Source organism: Ammospiza caudacuta, chromosome 1, assembly GCF_027887145.1.
Source record: "Ammospiza caudacuta isolate bAmmCau1 chromosome 1, bAmmCau1.pri, whole genome shotgun sequence".
NCBI lineage: Eukaryota > Metazoa > Chordata > Aves > Passeriformes > Passerellidae > Ammospiza > Ammospiza caudacuta.
Genome location: NC_080593.1, coordinates 24,004,610 through 24,026,843, shown reverse-complemented (window position 1 = coordinate 24,026,843; position 22,234 = coordinate 24,004,610). Strand labels below are relative to the sequence as shown.

Genomic DNA, 22,234 nt, shown 5'->3' with positions numbered 1-22,234 from the left:
GTCAACAACCGGCGGCGGCAACACAAGTTCAGGCCGCCGACCCGGAAACTCATCGGCAGCCGAGGCCCGCGGGCCTCCGACGGGAAGCGGATCCACCGCGCCGTGGGAGGGAGCGGGGCGGGGACGGGGCGGAGCAGGCCGGGACGCGGGGCCTGGGCGGCGGGCGCGGCGGGAGGATGCGGCGGGCAGGCGGCGGCAGGCGCCACCGAGGAAGGCAAGGCAGGCAGGGAGGAAGCGGGGCCGGGGCGACCTCGCTCACCCCGGTCCCCAGGGGATCCTGAGAGCGGGGGAGCCGCTCTGGCCCCGCGGGGATTCAGCGGGAGCGCCCCTCGGGGGCCGCTGCCCAGCGGCTTCTGGGCGCGGCCGGGGAAGTTCGGGGGCGTTTCCCGGCCGGCCGGGCGGTGCGGGGCGGGAGATGCTGGGGCGCGGGGCCGCCTCCCGCCCGTCGCCCTCCGGCCGTGCCGAGGCGAGGCAGCGCTCCGGGGCTTCCGATGCCCCCGGCCTCCCTCCTCCCTGGCCGGGGTGGCGCGGCCGGGAGTCCCGGAGGGAGCCGCCCTTCGCCTCCTCCCGGCGGGTCCTGCGGAGGCGGGAAGGGTCGGCGGTGCTGGGGGAAGCCTGGGTGAGGCGTCTGCCTTAGACCGGCAGCTTTTGGAATGGGGCCGCGTTGTCAGGTCCTGGGTTTGGTCAGAACCAGTTCGTGGTGTTTTCTGAAGCTGGTTGTGTTTATTGTCACATCCTTACAGCACACCCCTCCTTCCCCGCCCCCTTCATCTTCACTTTTTGTTTTCTGGAGTCATATTGCAAGTCTCAGCGCTGTCGGTTTCACAGACATGCTCATTCTGCACTGGATTTAGTGCAGAGCAGTGGCAGAGGGAGTTCCCCCACTGCTTATTCACCTGTCCCGCCACCTGTCGTCCAGGTGACCCGGCCGTACCAGTGCAGGTTCCCTCCGCACAAGCCCATGACCCAAACCCTGTGTTTCCAAGCACGTGTAAGGAAACCCAAGGAGCAGATCATTCCCAGCTGTGCATAAGGGATGGTTGTTTCTTTTTCCTTTTAAAATTCTTAATATCTTAAAGTATGAGTTCTTGTAAGTCAGCATGTTGCGTATTTCATGTTTTTAGATGCTACTGTAAATAGCATACTTAATACTAATGTAAATACTGTAAATTTGCTACTGCAAATCATTAGCTGTTTCTCTTCAGATATTATACTGTTCACATACCATCATTGAGTCCTCTAACTAAGGTATTTATCTTAACTGACGGTGAAAATATCCATGCTTATTATTGTTATTTATGTTGAGGTTTTTTCAATATCTTTTCAGGTAGTCTTGGTCCCAGGAAAAATACTGGACTAAGGGCATAGGAATCTGAAGACCTCTGTTTCTTCTAGAAGAGGTGGAGAAGCTAGAAACACTAACACTTAAAATATGTGGAGGAATTAATCTGCAAAAAGCATGTGCTTACTGATGCTATGGAATGAAATGGTGTTCATTTGCAGATGAAGAAAATGATCAGCTGGAAGGTGGAAATGGTTAGACATAACCTTCTTTCTGGAAGCTGATATGTGATTTTTCTTTAGGAGGTTTTCCATATAATTTCCATACAATTTTGTGATTTTAGGAATTGTCACCTTGGTTTAACAGAAGGGTAAGCAAAGCTTTTTGTTAAATCTAAATGCTCTATTCATGTTTTTAGAAACTAAAGATGTATTCCTTTTAGAAACTTGATTTGAATTAATTGTGCACCAGTTTGCAGCCCCACTGAAATAAAACTAAGCAAATGAATCCATATTATAGTTTATTTTTATCAGCTTTGTTACTTGGCTGTAGGCAAGACTGTGTTCTACTTTGCAGGGGGAGATGAAAAGCAGGTATTTTCTTGAAATCCATGTGGGACTCATAGAAGTGCAATACTTGTTATGGCACAATTTATAAATCACAGTGCTTGTCACTTTGAAATGGCATTCTTTTTCAATTTCACATTTTTTCCAGAGTTCAAAATTTCTTTGGCCTTCTGTCTGGTTTGCAAAATGGGGAATAGTTACAAAGTGGAAAAACATACATTGCTTTTATTTTAAAGATGAGTTAGAGAACAAGCTTATTTGTATCAAATCTTTATGACATCCTATTTCCCCCTTTCATGAAAAGGAAGCAGAATTATATCAGCCACTGGCATTTCTCCAGCTAAAAAACAATAAATGAATAATGCAAAGCATCAGTGGATATGAGCACTGCATCCTGAAGTTTAGTATGCTGTTGGATGTTTTTTTCAGCTGAACCTTTTCTTCCTGTTTATTTATTATTTCCAGTGATAAAGTAAGAAGGAGAGATGGGAAACCCAGAAAACATTGGAGATGCATACGTTGCTGTGATTCGTCCAAAAAATACTGCTAGCCTCAATTCTCGGGAATATCGAGCTAAATCCTATGAAGTAAAATGATTTCTTTTCTTTATGTATTAGTTATTTGGCTTTTTAAATAGTACAGTAAATAAGTAATAGTATAACGGAAGAGAATGTAGCCTTTTCTTTTACTCTTGAGTCTGCTGCAGAGGTCATTCTGACTTCACCATTCTACTCCTCAACATTTAGTACTTCTCGAATTTTGTTACTGCTTTTACAGTGGCATAGTAGTAGTAATAATAATAATAATAATAGTAGTAGTAGTAGTGGTAGTTTTTAAGTTCTGCGCTTAAACTTCTTTGGTTTCATTATTGTTTGAAAGATTTTGCTGCTTGAAGTTCCCATTGAAGGCCAAAAGAAAAAAAGAAAGAAAGTTTTGCTAGAAACTAAACTTCAAGGAGGCACTGAGATAACCCAGAGCATCTTGGATTATGTATTAGAAGCCACCAAACCAATTTCACCAGCCAATCAGGGTATTAAAGGTAAAACCATTTTAATCTAATATACTATTGATAGCACTAATAAAATGTTTTTTAAATTGGCATGGCAAAGTTGTGCAAAGGCATAAAATTAGTATAAAGAAAGAAGATACATTTTGAGTTTCATCAAAAAAACTCAAGCCAACTATACTGCTAAAGCCTTTCATGTACCTGTGTTTTTCTTTTCCTTCCAACTCTATAAAATGTTTACTAAGTGATTGTTTATAAATGAATATTTGTGTGTGCTGCTTCTTCACCTCAAGTTTAGATTTATAGCTAAACTTCCAGTAAACCAGATCAAAGTGACTTTTGCATCCATAACTTAAGCTAAAACTTGACTTGGACTAGAGAACTGATAGATTATAAAGTCAGTTGTCCAGGGGACAGTATCTATATGAAAATATTTCTAGCAAAAGTGTATCACTTATGGATGGAATTTGATGTGTACATTTTTTTCCCTTGTTACATAGCTGATCTAGCAAAGAACATCACACTTGTGCTGAGAAATTTGTTTTAGCCAGCCTGTTGCATTCCAGGTTGGTATAAAGTATAATGACTAAAGGATTTCTGGTCTTTGCTGTGGACTTCATCTCTGTTGTTTACGTGGTAAAATGTTGCAGGTGGCAATAACTGCAGCTCAGTGAATGCAACAGAGCTAATAATGCAACAAACACAGAGTAACAGAATTAATACACATTGAGGAATGCCTTCTAAAAGCAATTACTCTGTTCCTTACATAGTTTGGAGAGTTTTAATTCGACTCACTCAGATGGCCCAAGCTTAGTTTGTACACTGCTAAAATATGCAGCTGAGGTTGCATAAGTTAAAAAGGACTACAGTCATATAATTTTTCATGTTAATGAGTATATACATGTTTATGTTCTTTAGTTTTCCTATGTATATAAATTTTCTTCACTTTCCTTAGATTATAGCTCATAATCATAATTTTTTTTTCCTAGAAGGTAGGAAGATTGAGTCTGGTAAGCTTTCAGATAGCCAACTCTAGATTTTTCTTTGTTTTGATGATTAATTAATTGTTTTGTGGCTTGTCTGTTTTTTGTTTTTAAATAATGTGCTAGGAAAGCGTGTGGTGTTAATGAAGAAGTTTCCTCTAGATGGAGAGAAAGCAGGCCAGGAGGCATCTCTTTACATTGTTCCAACTGTTGTGAAAGGTAACATTGGGCATGATTTATGAAGCTACACCCATTTTAGCAAAGTTCACTTGAGGGTTCATTTTTTTATATGACATATATAAGTTGTATATATCTATCTCATGGATATGTGATTAAATTTATAATTCTATCTATATAATATATGAGATATTGATATATTTTAATATGATGTATGGCTTTTTCTATATTTAAACATTAAAAGTTGCAGGTGCAGGCAGGTGCAAAACTCTCTGAATATTTTAAACTTTGAAGAAGTTACTTAAAATCAAGGAAGAAAACTTTGGTTTAATGTATTGCCTTTGTTTTCATAACAATAGCACACTTCTGGTTCAAGCAGTATTTGTACATTTGGTTATATTTCAAAACGCAGGCCTTGTGTAGAATTTGCTGAATGCAACTCTAAGATGTCCTACTCAGTTCAGTGTTCTGTACTCAGAGAAGAATAAATAAGTCTCTAAACAGTAAACAGATTCTTTAGAAAGCCAAGTAAATTACTTGTCAAGAAAGTATTTTTTAAAAATATTGAAGTAAAATGTGTCCTTTTGGTGAAACCTCTTCATTTTTGCCTTACTTACAAGACCTGATAAAATCTATCAAATAGATACCATTGTGTATTGCTATGTAAGGATTGTAAGTAATTGCTATCAATTATTATTTGGAGAAAATTAAGTCACTCTAGTCTAAAGTAATAGTCTTAATTAGGGATTTCTAACTACAAAAGATGCAGAAGGGAAAATAAGATTGTTCTCATGGATGTGTCTTCAGAGAATGTTTCTTTTTTAGATAATACGAAATACACATACAGTCCTGGATGCCCTGTGTTCTACTGTTTACAAGACATCATGAGAGTCTGCAGTGAATCCAGCACACACTTTGCTACACTTACTGCAAAAATGTTAATTGCCTTGGATAAGTAAGAGACACCATCAGTAAAAATATATTAAAATGAAAACTTTGATATTTTATATCAAAATATATATTAAAAAGATAATTTGTCAATGTAACACATAGTTTTTATAGCATTCTTGTGGTTAAGAAGGAAATCATCACGGTATTTTCTTCATGTTTATCAGAAATTGAAACCTTGACAACATATTTCTAAAATTCTTTTTGCAAACTCAAGAATGGTGTGTTTATCTAAATCAAGTAGCTTTGTGGAAGTTCATGCTCACAGTGAATGTTTTGTAGAATCATAATGTTTAATCTTCTGTAAATGACATAATTGTCATTTGAGTAAGAACATTTGCCAGAGTGAAGTAAAAATACCCTGTAATTGTATACCATTAAGATTTGCATTTAAATTAAATCTCCCTGTAGAAAGGGAGTGCATCTTCCCCAGACACACAAATTTATTTGCAGTAGGGAATTAACTTTCCGAGAGGTGATTAGTTGTTTAGCCAGATTTATAGTAGTTTGAATACATGAACAGGTTTTTTGTTGTTTTAGTGGGGTTTTTTTGTTGTTGTTTTGGGGTTTTTTGTTGTTTTGTTTTAATGTACCCTTAACCAAGAAATACCAGACACGCTTGTGTATGAACTTATTTGCAGTAATAAAGTTAGCTGAAACTTCTGGCTAATGTAAAAACTCATGCTACAGGCTATTTCCTAAAAGGTTCCGTGTTTAGGGTTTTTACAGTTTATGAGTAGAGCTGTAGTATTTCCATATATACCATCATATCAGTTAAATTTGCTGCTTGCTGAATGCCTTCAGGCTCTAAGTTCTGCTTAAAAGTGTTTCAAGCTTCACAAGAGCCCTTGGAGTATAGAAAATAGTTTATATTTTTTATTCTTTATGTAATCTGAAACAATCCTTCTCAAAGAGTCAAACTGCCATGACTAATTTATCTACCAAATATTTAGAAAAAATGCCTGAAAATACCGTAGAGGGTGTCTATAGCACAATGACTACAATTTTACTCTTCTTTCTGCCAGGACCATAAGTAAATGAAGAGAATGCTGCTTTTGCAGGACATTATAGCTTGGATTTAGGACTTAAAAATAGGCTTAAGCAAATGCAGAGAACTGCAGATTATCTTCTGCCATCCTTACATATGCTTCTGGGACAGACAAAATCCAAGTGGTCTGTCAGTGGATGTCCCAAGCATGTACTTACTTCTCTTTCTTCTATTTCCAGACTCAATCATTAAACAGAATTTATTGTATTCCAGCAAAGCACATTTTTACCTCAAGCTTATGAGAAAGCATGTGCAGAAACCTAAATACAAACCTGCCTTTAGACCTTTAATGCACCACTTAATATAACACTAAAACAATTTAACAATTTGGTAAAAATATATTTATCCAAAACTTGAGATGAACAACTTGTCCTGAGCCCTGTGTTATATTGCATATGTGGTGGGAAAAATGCAGCAGGTGTACAGTACTGACTTCCCCTGGTAGCACAGAATAAGAGAGCTCTAAAGCTCTTCAGTACTGTCCGTAGGAGTGCACTGAGAAGAAAATAAACTTCAGGAGAGCTTTATAAAAAGGCAGGTGGTAGCCTGTGTGAGACTTAGCAGTTTAAAAACTGGTTTGCTGCCTTTTCCTGTCTTTCCCTAATGAAACACGTGAGTTGAAAAGCTTAAGTCAGTACAGATCATGAAACTCACCCTTAAAAAAACAGCTTTAAGTTTCAGAATTTGTTCAGAGTGGTACTGTTAATAAACTGAAAGTAAATGAAATGTTGGTGTGGTTTTGTGGTTATAACCCATGTTACTGTTAGTGTATAATTTCCTTCTGTTTAAGAGTTTGCATCCACACAGAATTGAGCAAATACAACTGTTAAACTGAGTGTGGTTAACAAATTTCACATTCAGGGAGTAATTTAGTCTTATAAAATTGGCTGTGCAAATTATAATATTTTTTCTTAAATTTAAATGTGTGATTATTATATGTGCAATCCCTAATCAAAGAAAATAATGGACAGCATGACCAAAATGATCCTTTTCTACCTGAAAATTAATTACTTGCCCATTCTCTCCTGCAGGTGGTTGGATGAACGGCACACCCAGTCTCACTCCATCCCTGCTTTATTCAGACCATCTCCTCTTGAAAGAATTAAAACAAATGTAATAAACCCTGCCTATGCTATAGAACCTGGTCAAACAGAGAGCTCATTGCACATGGGTTATACTGCCCTGGAAATAAAGAGTAAAATGCTGGCATTGGAGAAAGCAGATATGTGTATCTATAATCCTTTGTTTGGATCTGACCTTCAGTATACCAATAGGGTAAGAACTATATTTTCATTTTGTATTTGTGAAACAGACATACATTTTCATTTTAGAGTTCATTCAATTATTTGATAAGAGTGTGTGCTCACATCAGAGTTGTTTATTTAGCAGTAAATGTGCACTAGTTTTACAAATCCTCATATTTGATCATAATTCTCTTTCATTATAAAATGTTACTATCATAACTTTGGTTTTAAGAGAACACCTGACTGGAATGGGGGATTGTGTAGCCAAATCTCAGTAAGATATTTTTTCAGTTGTGTTTAAATTTATGTCTTCACAGGTTGACAAGGTGGTAATAAATCCATACTTTGGCCTTGGAGCCCCAGACTATTCAAAGATTCAGATTCCTAAAAGAGAGAAGTGGCAACGTAGCATGAGCAGTGTCACAGAGGACAAGTATTATGTTACATTCCTTTTTCATTAATAGATAATTTTGTTTTGTTTTATTTTACAGTAGCATTTGGTAGACTTAAAATGAGATTCCTATTTATGCTTCGCTGTAGAAATACATATTTTAAATTAAATTCTGTTTGAAATCTAAAGTATTGAAACACAAAGGATGAATCAAGAAAGGTGTAAAATATAAACATTAGAGAAGCATTTCTTACTCTAATAAATACAGCTGTGGCTTGATTTCTGCATGACAAAAAACTTATTTGTATGAATACTGGCACATTTTAGCTGCATGAACTTCTCTTTTATTCTTCATGTAGATCTATGGTTAGTGCTATGCTAGTTAACTTTTAAAAAGTTGATGTTCTCAACAATTGTAATATTCTGAATTGTGTTTTTCCTGCTTCCCCTTTTAATTCCTAGGGAACACCAGTGGGTAGATGATTTCCCTCTTCACCGCAGTGCTTGTGAAGGAGACTCTGATTTACTAAGCCACCTTCTGGATAAAAAGTTTTCTGTTAATCAGTTGGATAGTGACCACTGGGCACCAATCCATTATGCATGCTGGTGAGTCAAGCATAGTTTTGCCAGTCAAGTGCATTCTAGCTGTCATGATTATTTAGTGCTTCATTTATGTAATTTATCAGCCTCCAAAAGAAAAAAGCCTGTGAGTAGTTTTACAGCACAGCAGTAGCTGAGCTGAGCATGTTTTGGTGCTGGACACACTTTAAGTGGGAAGCTGGACTAAGTGATTTACAGAGGTCAACATGTCTGACTATAACTCTGTGATTTAATCTGTAAGTCTCCTTGAAAGCTTTTCTCAGTCATAAAAATGCTTTTGTTTTATCTTCATGGAAGTTAGTCTTTGGTATATATAGTGGTCAGTATGTCTGATGATAGGAATAATGGGAAAATCAAACTTGATTAAAAAAAGCCCACATTCTTACTTGCTTTTTAGTGTTTGTCAGAAAGTTTGTAAGTACTTTATACATCAAATATACACAAGAGTTACCAGTTATAAGCATGGGGGTTAAGAATCCTCAGGATCCATCTGTGTGACAAGCAGAAGCTGAACTCTCATTCTCACACTGATTATTTTTTTCCAGACAAAGCTGGACTCTGTTCTGCCATGACTGAATTGCTGCAATTACCCAAACTTAGCTAGCTTAAAGCAAGGTTCTGTGTGTCTATTGTGAATCCAGTCAATATTTACTAGACCAGTAATTACCAAAGAAGTGTAGAACTGATATTAATTTCTACAAACTTAATTATGTTCAATTGTATCTGGTGTAATTTGAAAGCTAAAAACTCTTCAGTGTGGAAAAAGCCACACTTTTTCATAAATAGGACCATCTGAAAAAACTCTTTTTTCATAATTAGGAACATCTGAAAAGAATTATTATCTATTTGCTGTGTCTGTTCTGATTTAAATATGTCTGTAGGTATGGAAAAGTTGAAGCCACTCGAATGCTGTTGGAGAAAGGGAAATGCAATCCAAATCTTTTGAATGGTCAACTTAGCTCTCCTCTTCATTTTGCTGCTGGAGGTGGGCATGCTGAAATAGTACAAATTCTACTAAATCATCCCGAAATTGACAGAGTAAGTCCTGTTTGTGTATAGAAATAGCAGATTTAGCAACAATTTCTAGCTTGTGTATGAGAAATATTTTGGTGTCAGATTAATGATTTTGTTTAGCAATTACTGAAAAATGGTTAAATGTTTTTGATTACCTCTGCTTTTCCCATTGTGTATCAATTAAATGTTTGAACTCTGGTCTCAAGGATTTTAATTATCTCAAAAATGTGTGAATATTTACCTGTCTCCAGTGAAATCAATGTAGAATTGGTGTTTCTGTTTGTTTGTAGCACATCACTGATCAACAAGGAAGATCTCCACTGAATGTCTGTGAAGAGAACAAACAAAATGAGTGGGAAGAAGCTGCAAAACTACTGAAGGAAGCCATAAATAAACCTGTATGAGTTTATTTTCTAAATATTTTAAAGTTTATAGTTAATTTACACTTAATCTTTTAGAAGAGCTGGAGTCACTTCCAGCTGTTACTGGAAATGTGCAGCACATTGAAATTGTTAGTGTAACTATTGGCAAACTGGCATTTTGTCTCTTTAAATGTTTCTGCTCTGTGTCGTGGCTCAAGAAATACATGTAAGACATGTAAACATGATGCCCCAATTTATTTGTAGGAGAATCACATCAGCTACTGATTTTATGTCTAATTTTGATCATGCATCCATCAGCTTTCTTTATGCATTCTTATATGTTGATAAGCAGGAGCATTCACCTGACTAAATGTAAGCTTCTATGAAATAGGCTTTTCATCAGCTAAAGCCTCAGTGCAGGCTTCCTTGGCAGCCAGTGGGGATTTAGCCAGGATAGGAAACAAAATTTACAATGCAATTTCTCTTACCCTGAAGTAGATTTAAAATTAGTCAAATGATGTAAACCCACTTGTTTCTTTTCTTTGACTTCAGATGCAACCTAACCCTGTAAGTAGGTGGTACTAAACCTGTCAGTTTTTCAAGATGTTTTAAATTATCTTCATTTCACTCTGCATGAATGATTTCCAAAATAATTAAGGAAGGAACTGATTTTCATTTTAAGGATCTTATTGTGCAGTAGATCATGTGATGGTGTGCCTAATGACTCTAAAGACTAATGGACATGTTTTAAGTAGATTTCAGAGTGTAATGTGTGATGTTATGTTGTCACTTATTGCTATTTAATTAATACAATGTATAAATTCTCCTATAAACTTCTGCAGTAGGAATGAGTGACTACTGCAGCAAAAATAGACTGATGTTTTCCATTCTGACCTCATTTTCAATCAGTTGCCATTTTCCAAGCCATCCATCTTTATTTTCCAGAAGTTTTTAGGAACTCAATTCTTGATGACTTAGTAGATTTGAGGAAGAGAAATAACAAATTCCTGAAATGTTTTTATTCAAGCAGCTGAAACATCTAATCAGTTACAGAAAGGAAAACAAGACACTTCTTAGATTTATGACTTGTGCATGTATGCTTTAGGCACCTGATTTATGTTTATGTGTCTTTCAGGAGACATGCTATGGGCTCACATGCAATTCAGTGAAAACTATAGGAGTTCTGAAGGGGAAAATGATTATTTATAATATTTATTTAGATTCTATTACAGGAGCACTATAAGATTTAGTGAGATTGTGTTCTTGTAGGTTCTGAGTAAAGGGTGGTGCTTCCCTCTAAAAATAAGTATTTTTAGTATAGGGTGGAAAAATTCATAACCTGCCAGTAATAGCAAAGTGAACATTTTGGGATATGCATAGGCAGCTGAGCCCAGATCCCTCAGGGAACTTTTAAATGCCTACTTGCCTTTGAGTTCAACAGAGGTCTTCAGAATACCAGCAAGATCTTTCTTGGAGTTACTGTTGTAAAAAACGCAAGTATAAGAACTTGCACAGAACATGAAACGAGCAATTTGGGTCAATAATAAATATGTACGAGTTGTGCAATGTTCTTTTTCCCAACATTATAGATGTTGCTGATAAAAACACAAACAGAAAGGATTTTAACAAATTGTTTGTGTAATGTGTTCCTGATTTCTGTAGTATGAGAAGGCACGGATTTATCGTATGGATGGCTCGTATCGCTCTGTGGAGCTGAAGCACGGAAACAACACAACTGTCCAGCAGATAATGGAGGGCATGCGCCTCTCCCAAGAAACTCAGCAGTACTTCACTATCTGGATCTGTTCTGAGAACCTCAGTAAGTAAAAGGAACAATGGTTATACTTGAGGGTTTATCATAGTTTATTTCTCTTTGCCTTTAGGAAAAAGTAATGCTGTCTTAGGAGAGTAGGAGACATCCTCTCTGACAGGCTTCACAGCCTGATGTCTTCAAACTGCTTTCAGAGCTGTGGAGAGCTTCTCTGTTTTAGCCTTTACTTTGGGTGCCCTCAGTAGGTCTGACTGTATCACTCTGGCACCCATCATGTATTTCATCCAGGAAGATGAGGCTGTTCCAGGTTGCCTTTCTGTTACAGGGCACCTTGCCTGTCATAGGCCTTACTAGTAGCTTATCCTGGATTTATCCATATTTTTCTTCCCAGACTGAGTTTGGATGCATGTAGTTGTTTTACCAATGTTTAGTATTTTTAAAACTACAAATTAAAGTAAGATGATTAATGTTTTTTCTTTAGGTCCTTTAATCATATGAATTTTCCTGTGGTTTGCACCAAAATAATTTTTGATGCACAAGTTTTCAAATATATTTGATGGGAGAGAATTCTGATGTAAAATGTCTTGTTTATATTTATGGTATTTTTTTTGTATTTCTGATCTAAATAAAAAGATGTTATAGTTTTTATTTGATATACTAGAAGATAAGTAGAAGCCCAAAAGAGTCAACGAGTGTGGTTGGGTATTTTCAGAGAATGTGGTCAAAAGTACTGATGCAACATGATAGCTATGGGACACCTTGTGGATTACAAAGCTCTGTTGTGGTCTGTGGATGGATAGTGTGTTGAGAGTGTCATTAACACAGAAGCCTTGCATTTAAAATTTTATTTACTGTTGCCAATGCTACAGTGGTATTTTTACATATTTTTTTACAGTAGCTCTAATTATTGCAGGAAATATTTTCTTTCTTTTTCTTTAATATTTTTCTTCCAGTGTCATACCACTGGCCTTTTTACTTTGCTGTATTGCCACATGACTACTGAACCTTCAGCTAAACATAGATGTTAATGTGAAGAAAAGGAAGTGTTTGAGGGTTAAAGTCTTGCTGCTTTTGCCTTTTCTAAATATGTATGTAATGTTTTCCTAGAATCATTGAGGTATTACCCTTGCATTTGAGGAGAAGAGATTGCTGATAAATTGTTTGTGTAACAACAAGTAATTCTCTAGATATTTAGCCTAGATTTGAAAATGAGCTCCTGATTCATGGCTTCAAACAACTAATGGACAAGTTTCATTATAAAGTATGTTGCAGTTTGTGTACAACTGTAAGGACAGTAGGTTTCTTGCTTGTGGAACAGATGATGCTTTTCTGTGTTTGAATGTAAGATGGATAAGTTAAATGAACAGATTGTTCCCAGTGAAAGATGTTGTGCTGTAATGTATCCATTTACACTTTTCACATGATGTGAAATGGCACAGTGTGAAAGCCAGAGCAGTGAGGGTGAGGCAGATAGAGCCTCCTAAACCTCACTCCTAGGAAAAGGCAAGTGATAACTCAAGGACAGGCAGGGTGAGTGAGTAAGCCAAAGACACAGACTCTAGTATATAACAGGACTGTAGCTGAAAGCTCTGTCTCAATTTCTCAGCTCTCAAATACACAAGAGAACGTGAAATATTGATTTTACCCTGTTAAGAATCAAGACATTTTACAGATTACAAAGAACAGTGTCTTCTGAAAAGAAGAATGTCTGTTCTGAAAAGTTTATGGTTTTTATATATATACAAAAAGGGCAAATACATTTATAAGATAAATTATATCTGTATTTTTCTGTCAGAAATAAGATTAATGGACTTTATATTTTTCTGTATTTCTCTACAATAATAGAGACAAGAGTCTCTCAAGTTTTATTATTGTGTTTTTAAGGCCAGTCTTGGTACTCCATTAATTTTTAAATAGCGCTTCACTCCTGAGAAACTGAAAATAACTAAGTTTAAACACTGTTGCATGTAGTAAATTGATGCTAAGAGTTTTGTCAAGAAATCCATATTTTCAAAACCTTTTCTATACAGCAGTTTAGAAAACATAGGAAAATGCTTGTTAATGAGTCCTCAGTTTCAGGTACTCTGGGTTGGGTGCAGCAATTAATTGTGTGTATGTGCTGGGTTATTCTGTTTGTTTATTTGGAAACAAACCTGTTATTTTTCAGGTCTCCAGCTGAAGCCATATCACAAGCCTTTGCAGCATATTCGAGACTGGCCTGAAATATTCACTGAACTGACAAACTTGGATCCTCAAAGAGAAACTTCACAGCTTTTCCTGAGAAGGGATGTGAGACTTCCACTGGAAATAGAAAAAAAGGTCAGCACTTGGAAGTGAATGAAATTATGGTCAGACTCACAACACTTGAACCATCAACACTCAGTGTGTATGCTGACTGTAGTAATTTCCAAACTTATTTAAACCTGACATCTCCTTTTCTATAATGGTTTGAGTCTTCACATTCTTCCCTTCCTCTCTTGCCTTCCTGCCATCTCTTTGTTCTCTCTCTATCACCTTCTCAGTTGGGTTTATCCAATGTCTCCATGTGTCAGTCTCTGTCTGCCATACAGCTAAAAACAACCTGCCTGATTTTATTCCTTGTGCTGTTTTTCAGTTTTTTAATTGGTTGATTTCAATGGTATTATTCAAATATATTACCAAAAATGAATTTATGGGGGAAGAAATCCACAGATACCAGTATTTCTGTGAACTTTTTGATTGGGCATGGTGTGCTAGTTGCCTTTCATTTGTGTGTTAGATCAGTGAAGTGTTGAACTAAGTCAGTGAAAAACAATGCTGCTATTACAAAGCACCACTAAAATGTACACTTCAGTCAGGATCACACCTTTGTTTTCTGTCTCTGAATCAGTGAGAAATGCAATTCATAGTTTCTAAGCTTACTTTCCTTTTTACAAAGAAATAATATTATTTAAATCTTTTTAACAGATTGAGGATCCCTTGGCTATTCTTATACTTTTTGATGAGGCCAGATATAATTTACTTAAAGGTTTTTATACATCACCTGATGCAAAACTGATTACACTGGCAAGTCTGCTTCTACAAATAGTCTATGGAAATTATGAGAGCAAGAAACATAAACAGGGCTTTCTAAAGTAAGTATGTCTTTAAAATTTAAAATTATGGGTCAGATTAAGTATTTTTAGATAGCACTTCCTATGGAACCCTCAAACCTTAGGTATAATATATTTGTTGGTTTCCTTCATCACTGAGCAACAGTTCAGAGTAATCATGTAACCCTTATAGCATTAATGGAAGTTGGGCATTGTGTGTGAAAATTTATTAATCTTAATTACTGTAGTCCTAGACAGAGGGGTGGAGGTTCTGTAGTGTGTGACAGCTGTCCTGAGATACAGTAATACCAAAATAAACAAGAGTATTTATTGAAGGGTTCTGACAGGACTGAGACCTTGGGCAATGTTGAAGAAACATCTTACTATGGCAGTTGGACCAATGTCTGGGATTGATTTTCCCTCTTTGGACAGACCATGCAGTGATATTGTGTCTCTTCTGTCATTTGTAGGAGAAATGCTGTACCAAATTAGTCAAACCCATAGCACCAGTAGGGCTCAGCCAGATGGTATTTTTCTCTCCCCTTCTCTCTGCATGCCAGCAGAACAGTAGCTGAGCTATTTTGGGATGGCTTGTTCTTCCCACATACATTTCTGCAGCAGTATCTGAGCCCATGAGGATTCCAGTTCTCTTCTGTGTGCACCTTCACCCCCTGCTGTCTCCACCTCATTTCATTCATGGAACAGCAGCTGTGCTGTTCTGGAATGCTGCTATGCTTCTCATCTTCTCTTTTTCACAGCATCAGCTGAGCTGCCCTGGCCTGATGGGCTTTTGCATGTATTGTCCTGCAGTTGCACAGCCAGTCAATGGAGCATGAGGGGAACAGGATTTAAGTGGGACTGCCCTCCTGTACGAGTGTGCAGCTCAGTGCAGCTGAATTTTGTATGAAACTACTCCCTGCTGCCTCCCAGCAGCTGCAGGGTGGTGTTCCTCTCCACACTGAGGCCTATCAGCACTGTGGCTCCTGCTCAGTGGAAGTGTTTGGCTCTACAGACAGGACTACCTGCAGTGATAGACTGGGCTAGATGAAAAGCCATCTGGACATGCTTTCCATCCACATTCACATAGTTGTTCTTCACACAGATGAGGAGTTTCTTAATCTGTTTTTCTTTTTGTAGTAGACATAAATGTTCATTAAAAGACTGGTAATTCCAAAAATACATCTCTAGTTATTGTTTGTATGAGAGTATCCTTGACCTTAAAGATATGATAGACTGTCCTGTGCAGGGTTTTTGCTTGGCAGAGCATATATACTGCCAAATACAGTTTAAATAGCTTACATCACTAGGTCTTGAGACTGTTTTTATTTGTACATGAAAGCAAACTAGTAAAGGCTTGCATTCTTTTTAGTTTTTTTTTGTTTCCTACATTCTGGGCTTGTTAAAAAAGGCAGTTGATGTAAGTAGCTTCTCTTTCATGTCATGTAATATATAACTTCAACGTGGAAATTAATTGGGCTGAGTCCTTGGTAGTGCTGACTGCAGGAGTGGAAGGAAGAGTATCTACAGTCTGTCATATTTTCTGAGTACGTGATATGCTGATGTAAATGGCATTTTGTATATAATTTTGGCTTCCAACCTCGAATTCACCAAACTGCTCTCTAGCCAAGTGTGAGTTATGTGTTCTGTTGGCATTTCCTCTCCATGCCCTGTCCATGATGTGTGACACAGGTGTATAATGTAAAGCTGGATCTTCATTAACGGTGCAGAATTGCAGTGTATCTTAGGAAACCATCTCATCTGAGAGGCAAGATGGAGTAGGAGCTGACTGTCTAGCTCAATATATGACTTGAAGGTACACTGTGGCAGACATTGTTCTTTTTTCTTGCTTTGTTTAGTGAAGAAAGATTTTGTTCCTCTTTGTTTTTCTCTTAGTGAAGAAAATCTTAAATCTATCGTACCAATAACTAAACTAAAAAGCAAAGCTCCTCACTGGACAAATAGGATACTTCATGAATACAAGGTAAGATAGATAAGCAGGTAGTAGAAAATCCTGTTCTCAAGCATTTTGGACTATTTGGTTGTCAATTAATGAACAGAAATACCGGTATAAAAAGCTAAAAATGTATATGCTCTGAATTTTTGGGATGGGTTGTTGGAATATATTTCTTGTATTCAGATCAGATACAGATCTCTTTGTTAGAAGTAAATGTGTTTGTTATCTGTTCATTTACCTTCAATGCCCTGTATTGGGTACAGTTCCAATTCGAGCATAGGTGTGAAAAAATCTACTCTGATTTAAATTTCCATGTCTGCTTGTAGCAATGGATCCCCAAAGTCCTTTTTGTCAGTGTAACTTGTATCTTAAGGACCAGGTAGTGCTGCTGATGTGCATGTGCACACACAGCCACCCACCCACCCACCCACCCACCCACAAGCTCCTTTGTTTAGAGCCGTTCACTGAGTAAAAGTTTTAAATTTTTTGCATATGGGCTGCTTGTGTAAAAATGCATCTGAGGGCTGTGGGTTCCAAATGAGGTCAGATTAAAGTTGTGGTCTTCACAAGTAATTATGGAAAAAGTGAGGTATGTCAGAAGGAGAAGTGTACCAGCTGATGTGCATCCCTAAAGGTAGCTGCCAGGAAACATTGCAGAGGCCCCTAGTGAATGTTTTCAAACCTTGCTCCTCTTTTTGAGATGAGATTACTCAGTCATAAACTTCCTTTTGGTGCTCACACCTTTTTTGTCAGCAGATCATTCCTATTCTTTCTGATAGAGATGAAGGAGGGGGTGATGGTCTAAGACTATGGTGTAGCAAAGTCGTCTACTCTGTCATCAAATCATATGTAAGAATGAGCACAGCTTTCTTGACTTCTGCTTTTGAGACATTATTTTGGGGTGTGGGGCATGGGGGGAAGAGGAAAGAAGTTGCAGTCTTTTGTTCTGAAGATTTTACATGTTAGAAATGGCTGTGTAGAATTCAGGCAAGCTGTAGGGCAGGGTATGGATCCATAGAGGCTGATCCTGTCTACCACACCCACAGTCATGGCCCCCATACCTTTGAAGATTTGTGTTCTTCCTTGTGTCTGTGCCTTCTGATCTTGTCCACGGCCCAGCTAATTTTTTTATTTGTTAGAGTGGTTGTTATCATTCTGCTTTAAGGAGCACTCCAGCAATAGTTTGTTCTGGCTGCTGCACTTCACTGAAGAGGAAGGAACAGAAGCCTGTCTCATTCTGAATGAAGGCTCCATTAATGAAAAGAGATCTGCACCTCTCTTTTGCTTAGAAAAGAAAAAACAATCCATGTTTTTGGAAGGGGGTACTTGCTCATCTTACCATGTCTCACTGGATTGGACTCCTTAAAAGAAGGAAGAATACTTACTTTTAAGGATTGTGATGCATTTGGTGTCAGATGGTTGCACAGCTGCTGATCCCAAGCCCCAGTTACTTCTGGGAGAGGCAAAGCTGTGGGGCCCTTCAGAGGTTGTGTGTCTGTGCTCAGATTTCCAAGGCTATTACAGGTATCCGGGTTTTGCCTCAGTCTCTTCTAGCACTTGAGCCTTTCCATGGCTCCAAGGTTTAATTTAGCTGTAGGAAGATGGTTGATGGGAAGGCACTTTGGAAATAAGCATTTAGTAGGAATTGCACTGAACAATGGATTTTCTTCAATCAATCACAACTGGAAGGACTTGTTGACTGCCATTGTTTCTTTATTTTTAGAATCTCAGCACCAGTGAAGGTGTCAGTAAGGAGATGCATCACCTTCAGCGCATGTTCTTGCAGAATTGCTGGGAAATTCCTACTTATGGAGCAGCTTTTTTCACAGGACAGATATTCACCAAAGCAAGTTCAAGTAGCCATAAAGTCATCAAAGTGTACGTAGGAGTAAACGTAAAAGGGCTGCACCTCCTCAACATGGAAACAAAGGTCAGCTTAAGTGAACTGCCAGTGATAACTATAAAACTTCATTCTCTTCTCACAAATCTTTGTACTAGAAGTGATTTCCCATCCAACTGTTTAGTTAAACTTGACTGAAAATTTCCAAGATTTTAAGGTCTTTATAAGTCACCAACAAAAGTCTTGTATTTTTTCATTTTACTACTTTATGAGCTACAACTGTATTGTGGAGCATAGTGGTTTAAGTCTGAATTCTGTCTTTGTGAATGAAGGGAAGTTCAGTGTGCAAGTATGGAGGATATTTTCTGAGTGACAGTTTCCTACATTTGCTCATAGGCTTTACTCCTCAGCCTGAAGTACGGTTGCTTTATGTGGCAGTTGGGAGATGGAGATACGTGTTTTCAAATCCACAGTCTGGAAAACAAAATGAGCTTTATTGTACATACCAAACAGGTAAGCACTATCATTTTACATCCTTTATGTTCAATTCTTTTTTTCTAAATTAGATACAAGCCTCTGTTCTCTTGAGATTAACCACCCTTGCATAGTATAAAAAAACCCTAAGCCCAGCCCCCACAAAAATTATTTAAAAAAATGTTTGCTTGTTTTCTTAGCATGTGACACCTTCAGAATTCAAAATACATAAAATGCATCTATAATCATTAGGATAAACCTTTTGTTTAATTGAAACTGTTTCTTGCATATACCTAATCCCTCATTCTCTTAGATTGATTCCAAATATAATGAGTTTCAGAGAGCTGGAGCCACTAACTTTGTGATCAGAAATAATGGAGTTTGAGATTGGACAAAGCTGAGAATTGCTTTTGTAATGTGCTTGATTGTCATAGTTCTGAAATATTGATAGAGCTGAATTGCATCCCTTTACATAGGCAGGACTCGTTGTAAAGCTGCTGATGAAATTAAATGGCCAGCTGATGCCAACTGAAAGAAACGAGTGATGGAAACGAACAGGAGTTACGAGATGGCATCCAATGGCTGAGCAAAAAACAACTTGTTCCTCCTTGTAACAGGACTTCCATGTATATGAATTTTACACAGTAGAAAAGTCAATTTGTACAGTTTTTTAACTTTGTACAGAAGCTGCATGGTTTATTTTTTTAAAAAAACTATACAACATATCTATTATTTTTATAAGTATTTTTGTGTTTCATATATTAACTATTGTAGGGCTTGAGCTTAACCAATAAAGCTGATGAAATCTAAATGGTTTACCAAGTTTGACGAGCATGAATCCAGTCAAGCTGTTGTTCCCAGAGAAATATGGGACTACCAGTGCCATTAAGCAAGTCTCAGTTAACCTATTTACCTTTCATTGTGTCATTGTGTGGAACATCAAGGAGGTGGTATATGTTGCAGTATTTTGTAGATACCCTCTATTTTTAAGATACTATTGATAAATATGCTTAAAAGACCAGTTAGACCTTTGAGCAACTACTTTTGATAAACTCTTGTTTTTTATTTGGTTTCTGACAAACATTTTAGCTCGCTTTATTTTTACTCTTAACTTTCTCATACTTTGTATTCGTATTTATTCTAAAATACTGCATGAGGATGCCAAAAGGGAAATACTTTAAGTCATTCAGAAGCCATAGTGAATGTTTAGCATGCTTGTTTTGTAAAATGGATTTTTACTTTTGCTGTGCAATATAAAATGTATGTATGGAGGAGAGGGAGACAGGGACTTACAGATGAACCTTACTCAGAGGACTTCAGAAAGTTTTATAAATCCTACCCTGGATTGCAACACATATGCAGTAACAAAAGCTTATACAGGAGGTACTAAGTTATTTCTCTTAAATTAATTTTCTTACTAATTAATTCAGTTTCTTCAGGCTAAAAGCAGTGCAGGATGCAGGAATGAAGATGACAAGGAAGAAACTGTTTGTAAGCATTCTGTCTGCTCTTTGTAGAGTCAGGGTTGGGGCTCCACAAGTTGGGTCCCAAGTGTAAGGTGGGATTCTATGCAGTCTGAAACATATCCTTGTACGTTAAAATAGAATCTGTAACACAAATCTTTGAAGTTTCTGGTTGTATTTCAGGGTTATAAGTGCACTTGACTATTTCTTCCGTGTAAACTGCATGCTAAAAACAGTGTGCAATATTTTGTAAAGAAAAGCTTTTATAAAAAATAAAAATTAGCACTTGCCTCTAAGTTTTCAAATAAAAGCTAAAATGAATGTAAAGAACTGTACTGTTGTATAGTAACTTTACTCATACCTTACTAGTAACTGCAGTTTAAGAAATTTAAGTAGTAAGCTGTTTAAAACATGAACAGGAGACTTGTATTTTATATTCTTCTTAGCAAGCTGTACTTTTCTACTTAAACTTCACAGGCCTAAATTTTCATGGATTGTTATGATTTATTTAAGGTAAATAATGCAACAGTCAGGTCCTTCATCGTGCATCCCTGCTATCACTTGGCACTGGTATCAGAAATACATTTCTCTACATAGCACTTTCTTGTGAAAATAGAGGAAAATGTTAGGAAGGTATGTCAGTTGCCTATATAACCATACTATCAATATGCCTTACTGCTGTATAGTCATTTCTGCTACATTCTTATTTATTATTCCCTAATAAATTGTTTGCAACAAGTCATACTTGGTGTTTCTATTTTTATAGCCAGCATGAAGGTGCCATCAAATGTTACACCAGTGTTACACAAATGTTACACCAAGCAGTGTTATTACCAAAGGGGAGTAGTTTGGTAGTTTGTAACAGGCTCATCTTTGGAAGGTATGTAAGAAGAGCATCGGAGAGGACCAGAGGAAGAGTCCCATCATGACTCTAAATTAAAGTAGTGCACCTTGGAAACTGCTCAGGAATTTACCAGGAACCTGGAAACTTCATTTTGGCAGGACAGAGGTTTGTAGATGTTGCACATCAGTGGAGCCACTGAGCAGCAAGAGCCCAACTCTGCAGTCCCAGAGGCTCCTGGCACCTGGGTAGACAGGAGCTTGCACCGCCCACCCTGCTGGGGCAAGGCAGGTGTGTGCTCTCCTTTCATCTGGAAGCAGGGAAATAAAAAATGGCAACAGAGAGAAATCTGACACCACTGAGACAGACCATTAGTAAGAACCCTCATATCACTACCAAGAAAACCAATGAAAATGAGGTGCAAGATGGGCAAAGCTGACACTTGTGCCTTTGTAAACATGAGATGCCCAGCTCACCACCTACACTCCATCTAACAAGCACATTCTTAAAAAGCAAGAACCTGTACAGCTGCCAAAAGCAAAGATTTGAGTAGAACACTTAGCAAGGCCCTGTAAGGCAAAAGAGTAACTGAGAACTTAAACCTGTGAACAACAGGCAGGATTTTACCAAGTGGAATAACTGACCCCAGTGAGCAGCTTGTTCAAGAGGGAACTTTGGTCCTGGGGTGATGTCCTGCTGTTGCAGCTTGGTGCAGGGAACAATTGCTGCAGGGAGGAGGAGGTTCCCCAACCATTGTGAGCTTACAGCTGGATGCAGCTTGAAGCTGGGCTGTTGACTGAAAAAAGAAATACAGGTTCAACAGAAAGAACATACAAAAGCTCTGCTTTACCTTAATTGTTACTACTATAGGGTAAAGATATAAAAATAATGTACAAAATTACTATTCTATATAAATATATAAAATATAATTACATAAAAAGTAAAACCTATATTCATATATAGGTAATTAATCTGGAAATCCTCTCCCTTGGAAGAAATAGACTGACACTATTTCACCAAAAATGTCCTTACTTCATAAATTGACAGAGCAGAATGTCATTAACAACCAGTGATAGCTCTCATGTCCCCCAAAAGAATTGTCAAGGCTTGTAAATACAAAGGAACTCTTTTCTCAGTCACTACGGCACTGATGAATTTCCTTTGGCCCTGAAAAGTGCTGAAACTTCAGAGCTTGCAGT

The 22,234-nt window shown here is 37.7% G+C and overlaps 1 protein-coding gene across 2 annotated transcripts; it reads left to right on the top strand.

Moving 5' to 3' along the window:
• The first annotated feature begins 1,343 nt into the window (after nucleotides 1–1,343).
• Nucleotides 1,344–20,936, top strand: KRIT1 (KRIT1 ankyrin repeat containing). Of its 2 annotated transcripts, XM_058803845.1 has the most exons (17): nucleotides 1,344–1,652; nucleotides 2,314–2,435; nucleotides 2,728–2,887; nucleotides 3,964–4,056; nucleotides 4,840–4,969; nucleotides 7,042–7,285; nucleotides 7,572–7,687; nucleotides 8,108–8,251; nucleotides 9,127–9,283; nucleotides 9,550–9,657; nucleotides 11,284–11,440; nucleotides 13,560–13,711; nucleotides 14,339–14,505; nucleotides 16,357–16,444; nucleotides 18,141–18,347; nucleotides 18,654–18,770; nucleotides 19,208–20,936. In XM_058803845.1, exons 2-17 carry the CDS (start codon nucleotides 2,334–2,336, stop codon nucleotides 19,274–19,276), a joined length of 2,211 nt encoding a protein of 736 aa, XP_058659828.1. In that variant the 5' UTR covers nucleotides 1,344–1,652; nucleotides 2,314–2,333; the 3' UTR covers nucleotides 19,277–20,936. The 2 variants fall into 2 exon arrangements, 1 of the variants encoding a protein (XP_058659828.1); XR_009274667.1 differs by lacking the exon at nucleotides 16,357–16,444.
• Nucleotides 20,937–22,234: the final 1,298 nt, after the last annotated feature.

Coding starts and splice junctions, on each gene's coding strand:
- KRIT1 (XM_058803845.1), top strand. CDS start 2,334: ATGGGAAACCCAGAAAACATTGGAGATGCATACGTTGCTGTGATTCGT. Junction 4,057..4,839: donor TGTTCCAACTGTTGTGAAAG/GTAACATTGGGC, acceptor TTTCTTTTTTAG/ATAATACGAAATACACATAC. Junction 4,970..7,041: donor ATGTTAATTGCCTTGGATAA/GTAAGAGACACC, acceptor TCTCTCCTGCAG/GTGGTTGGATGAACGGCACA.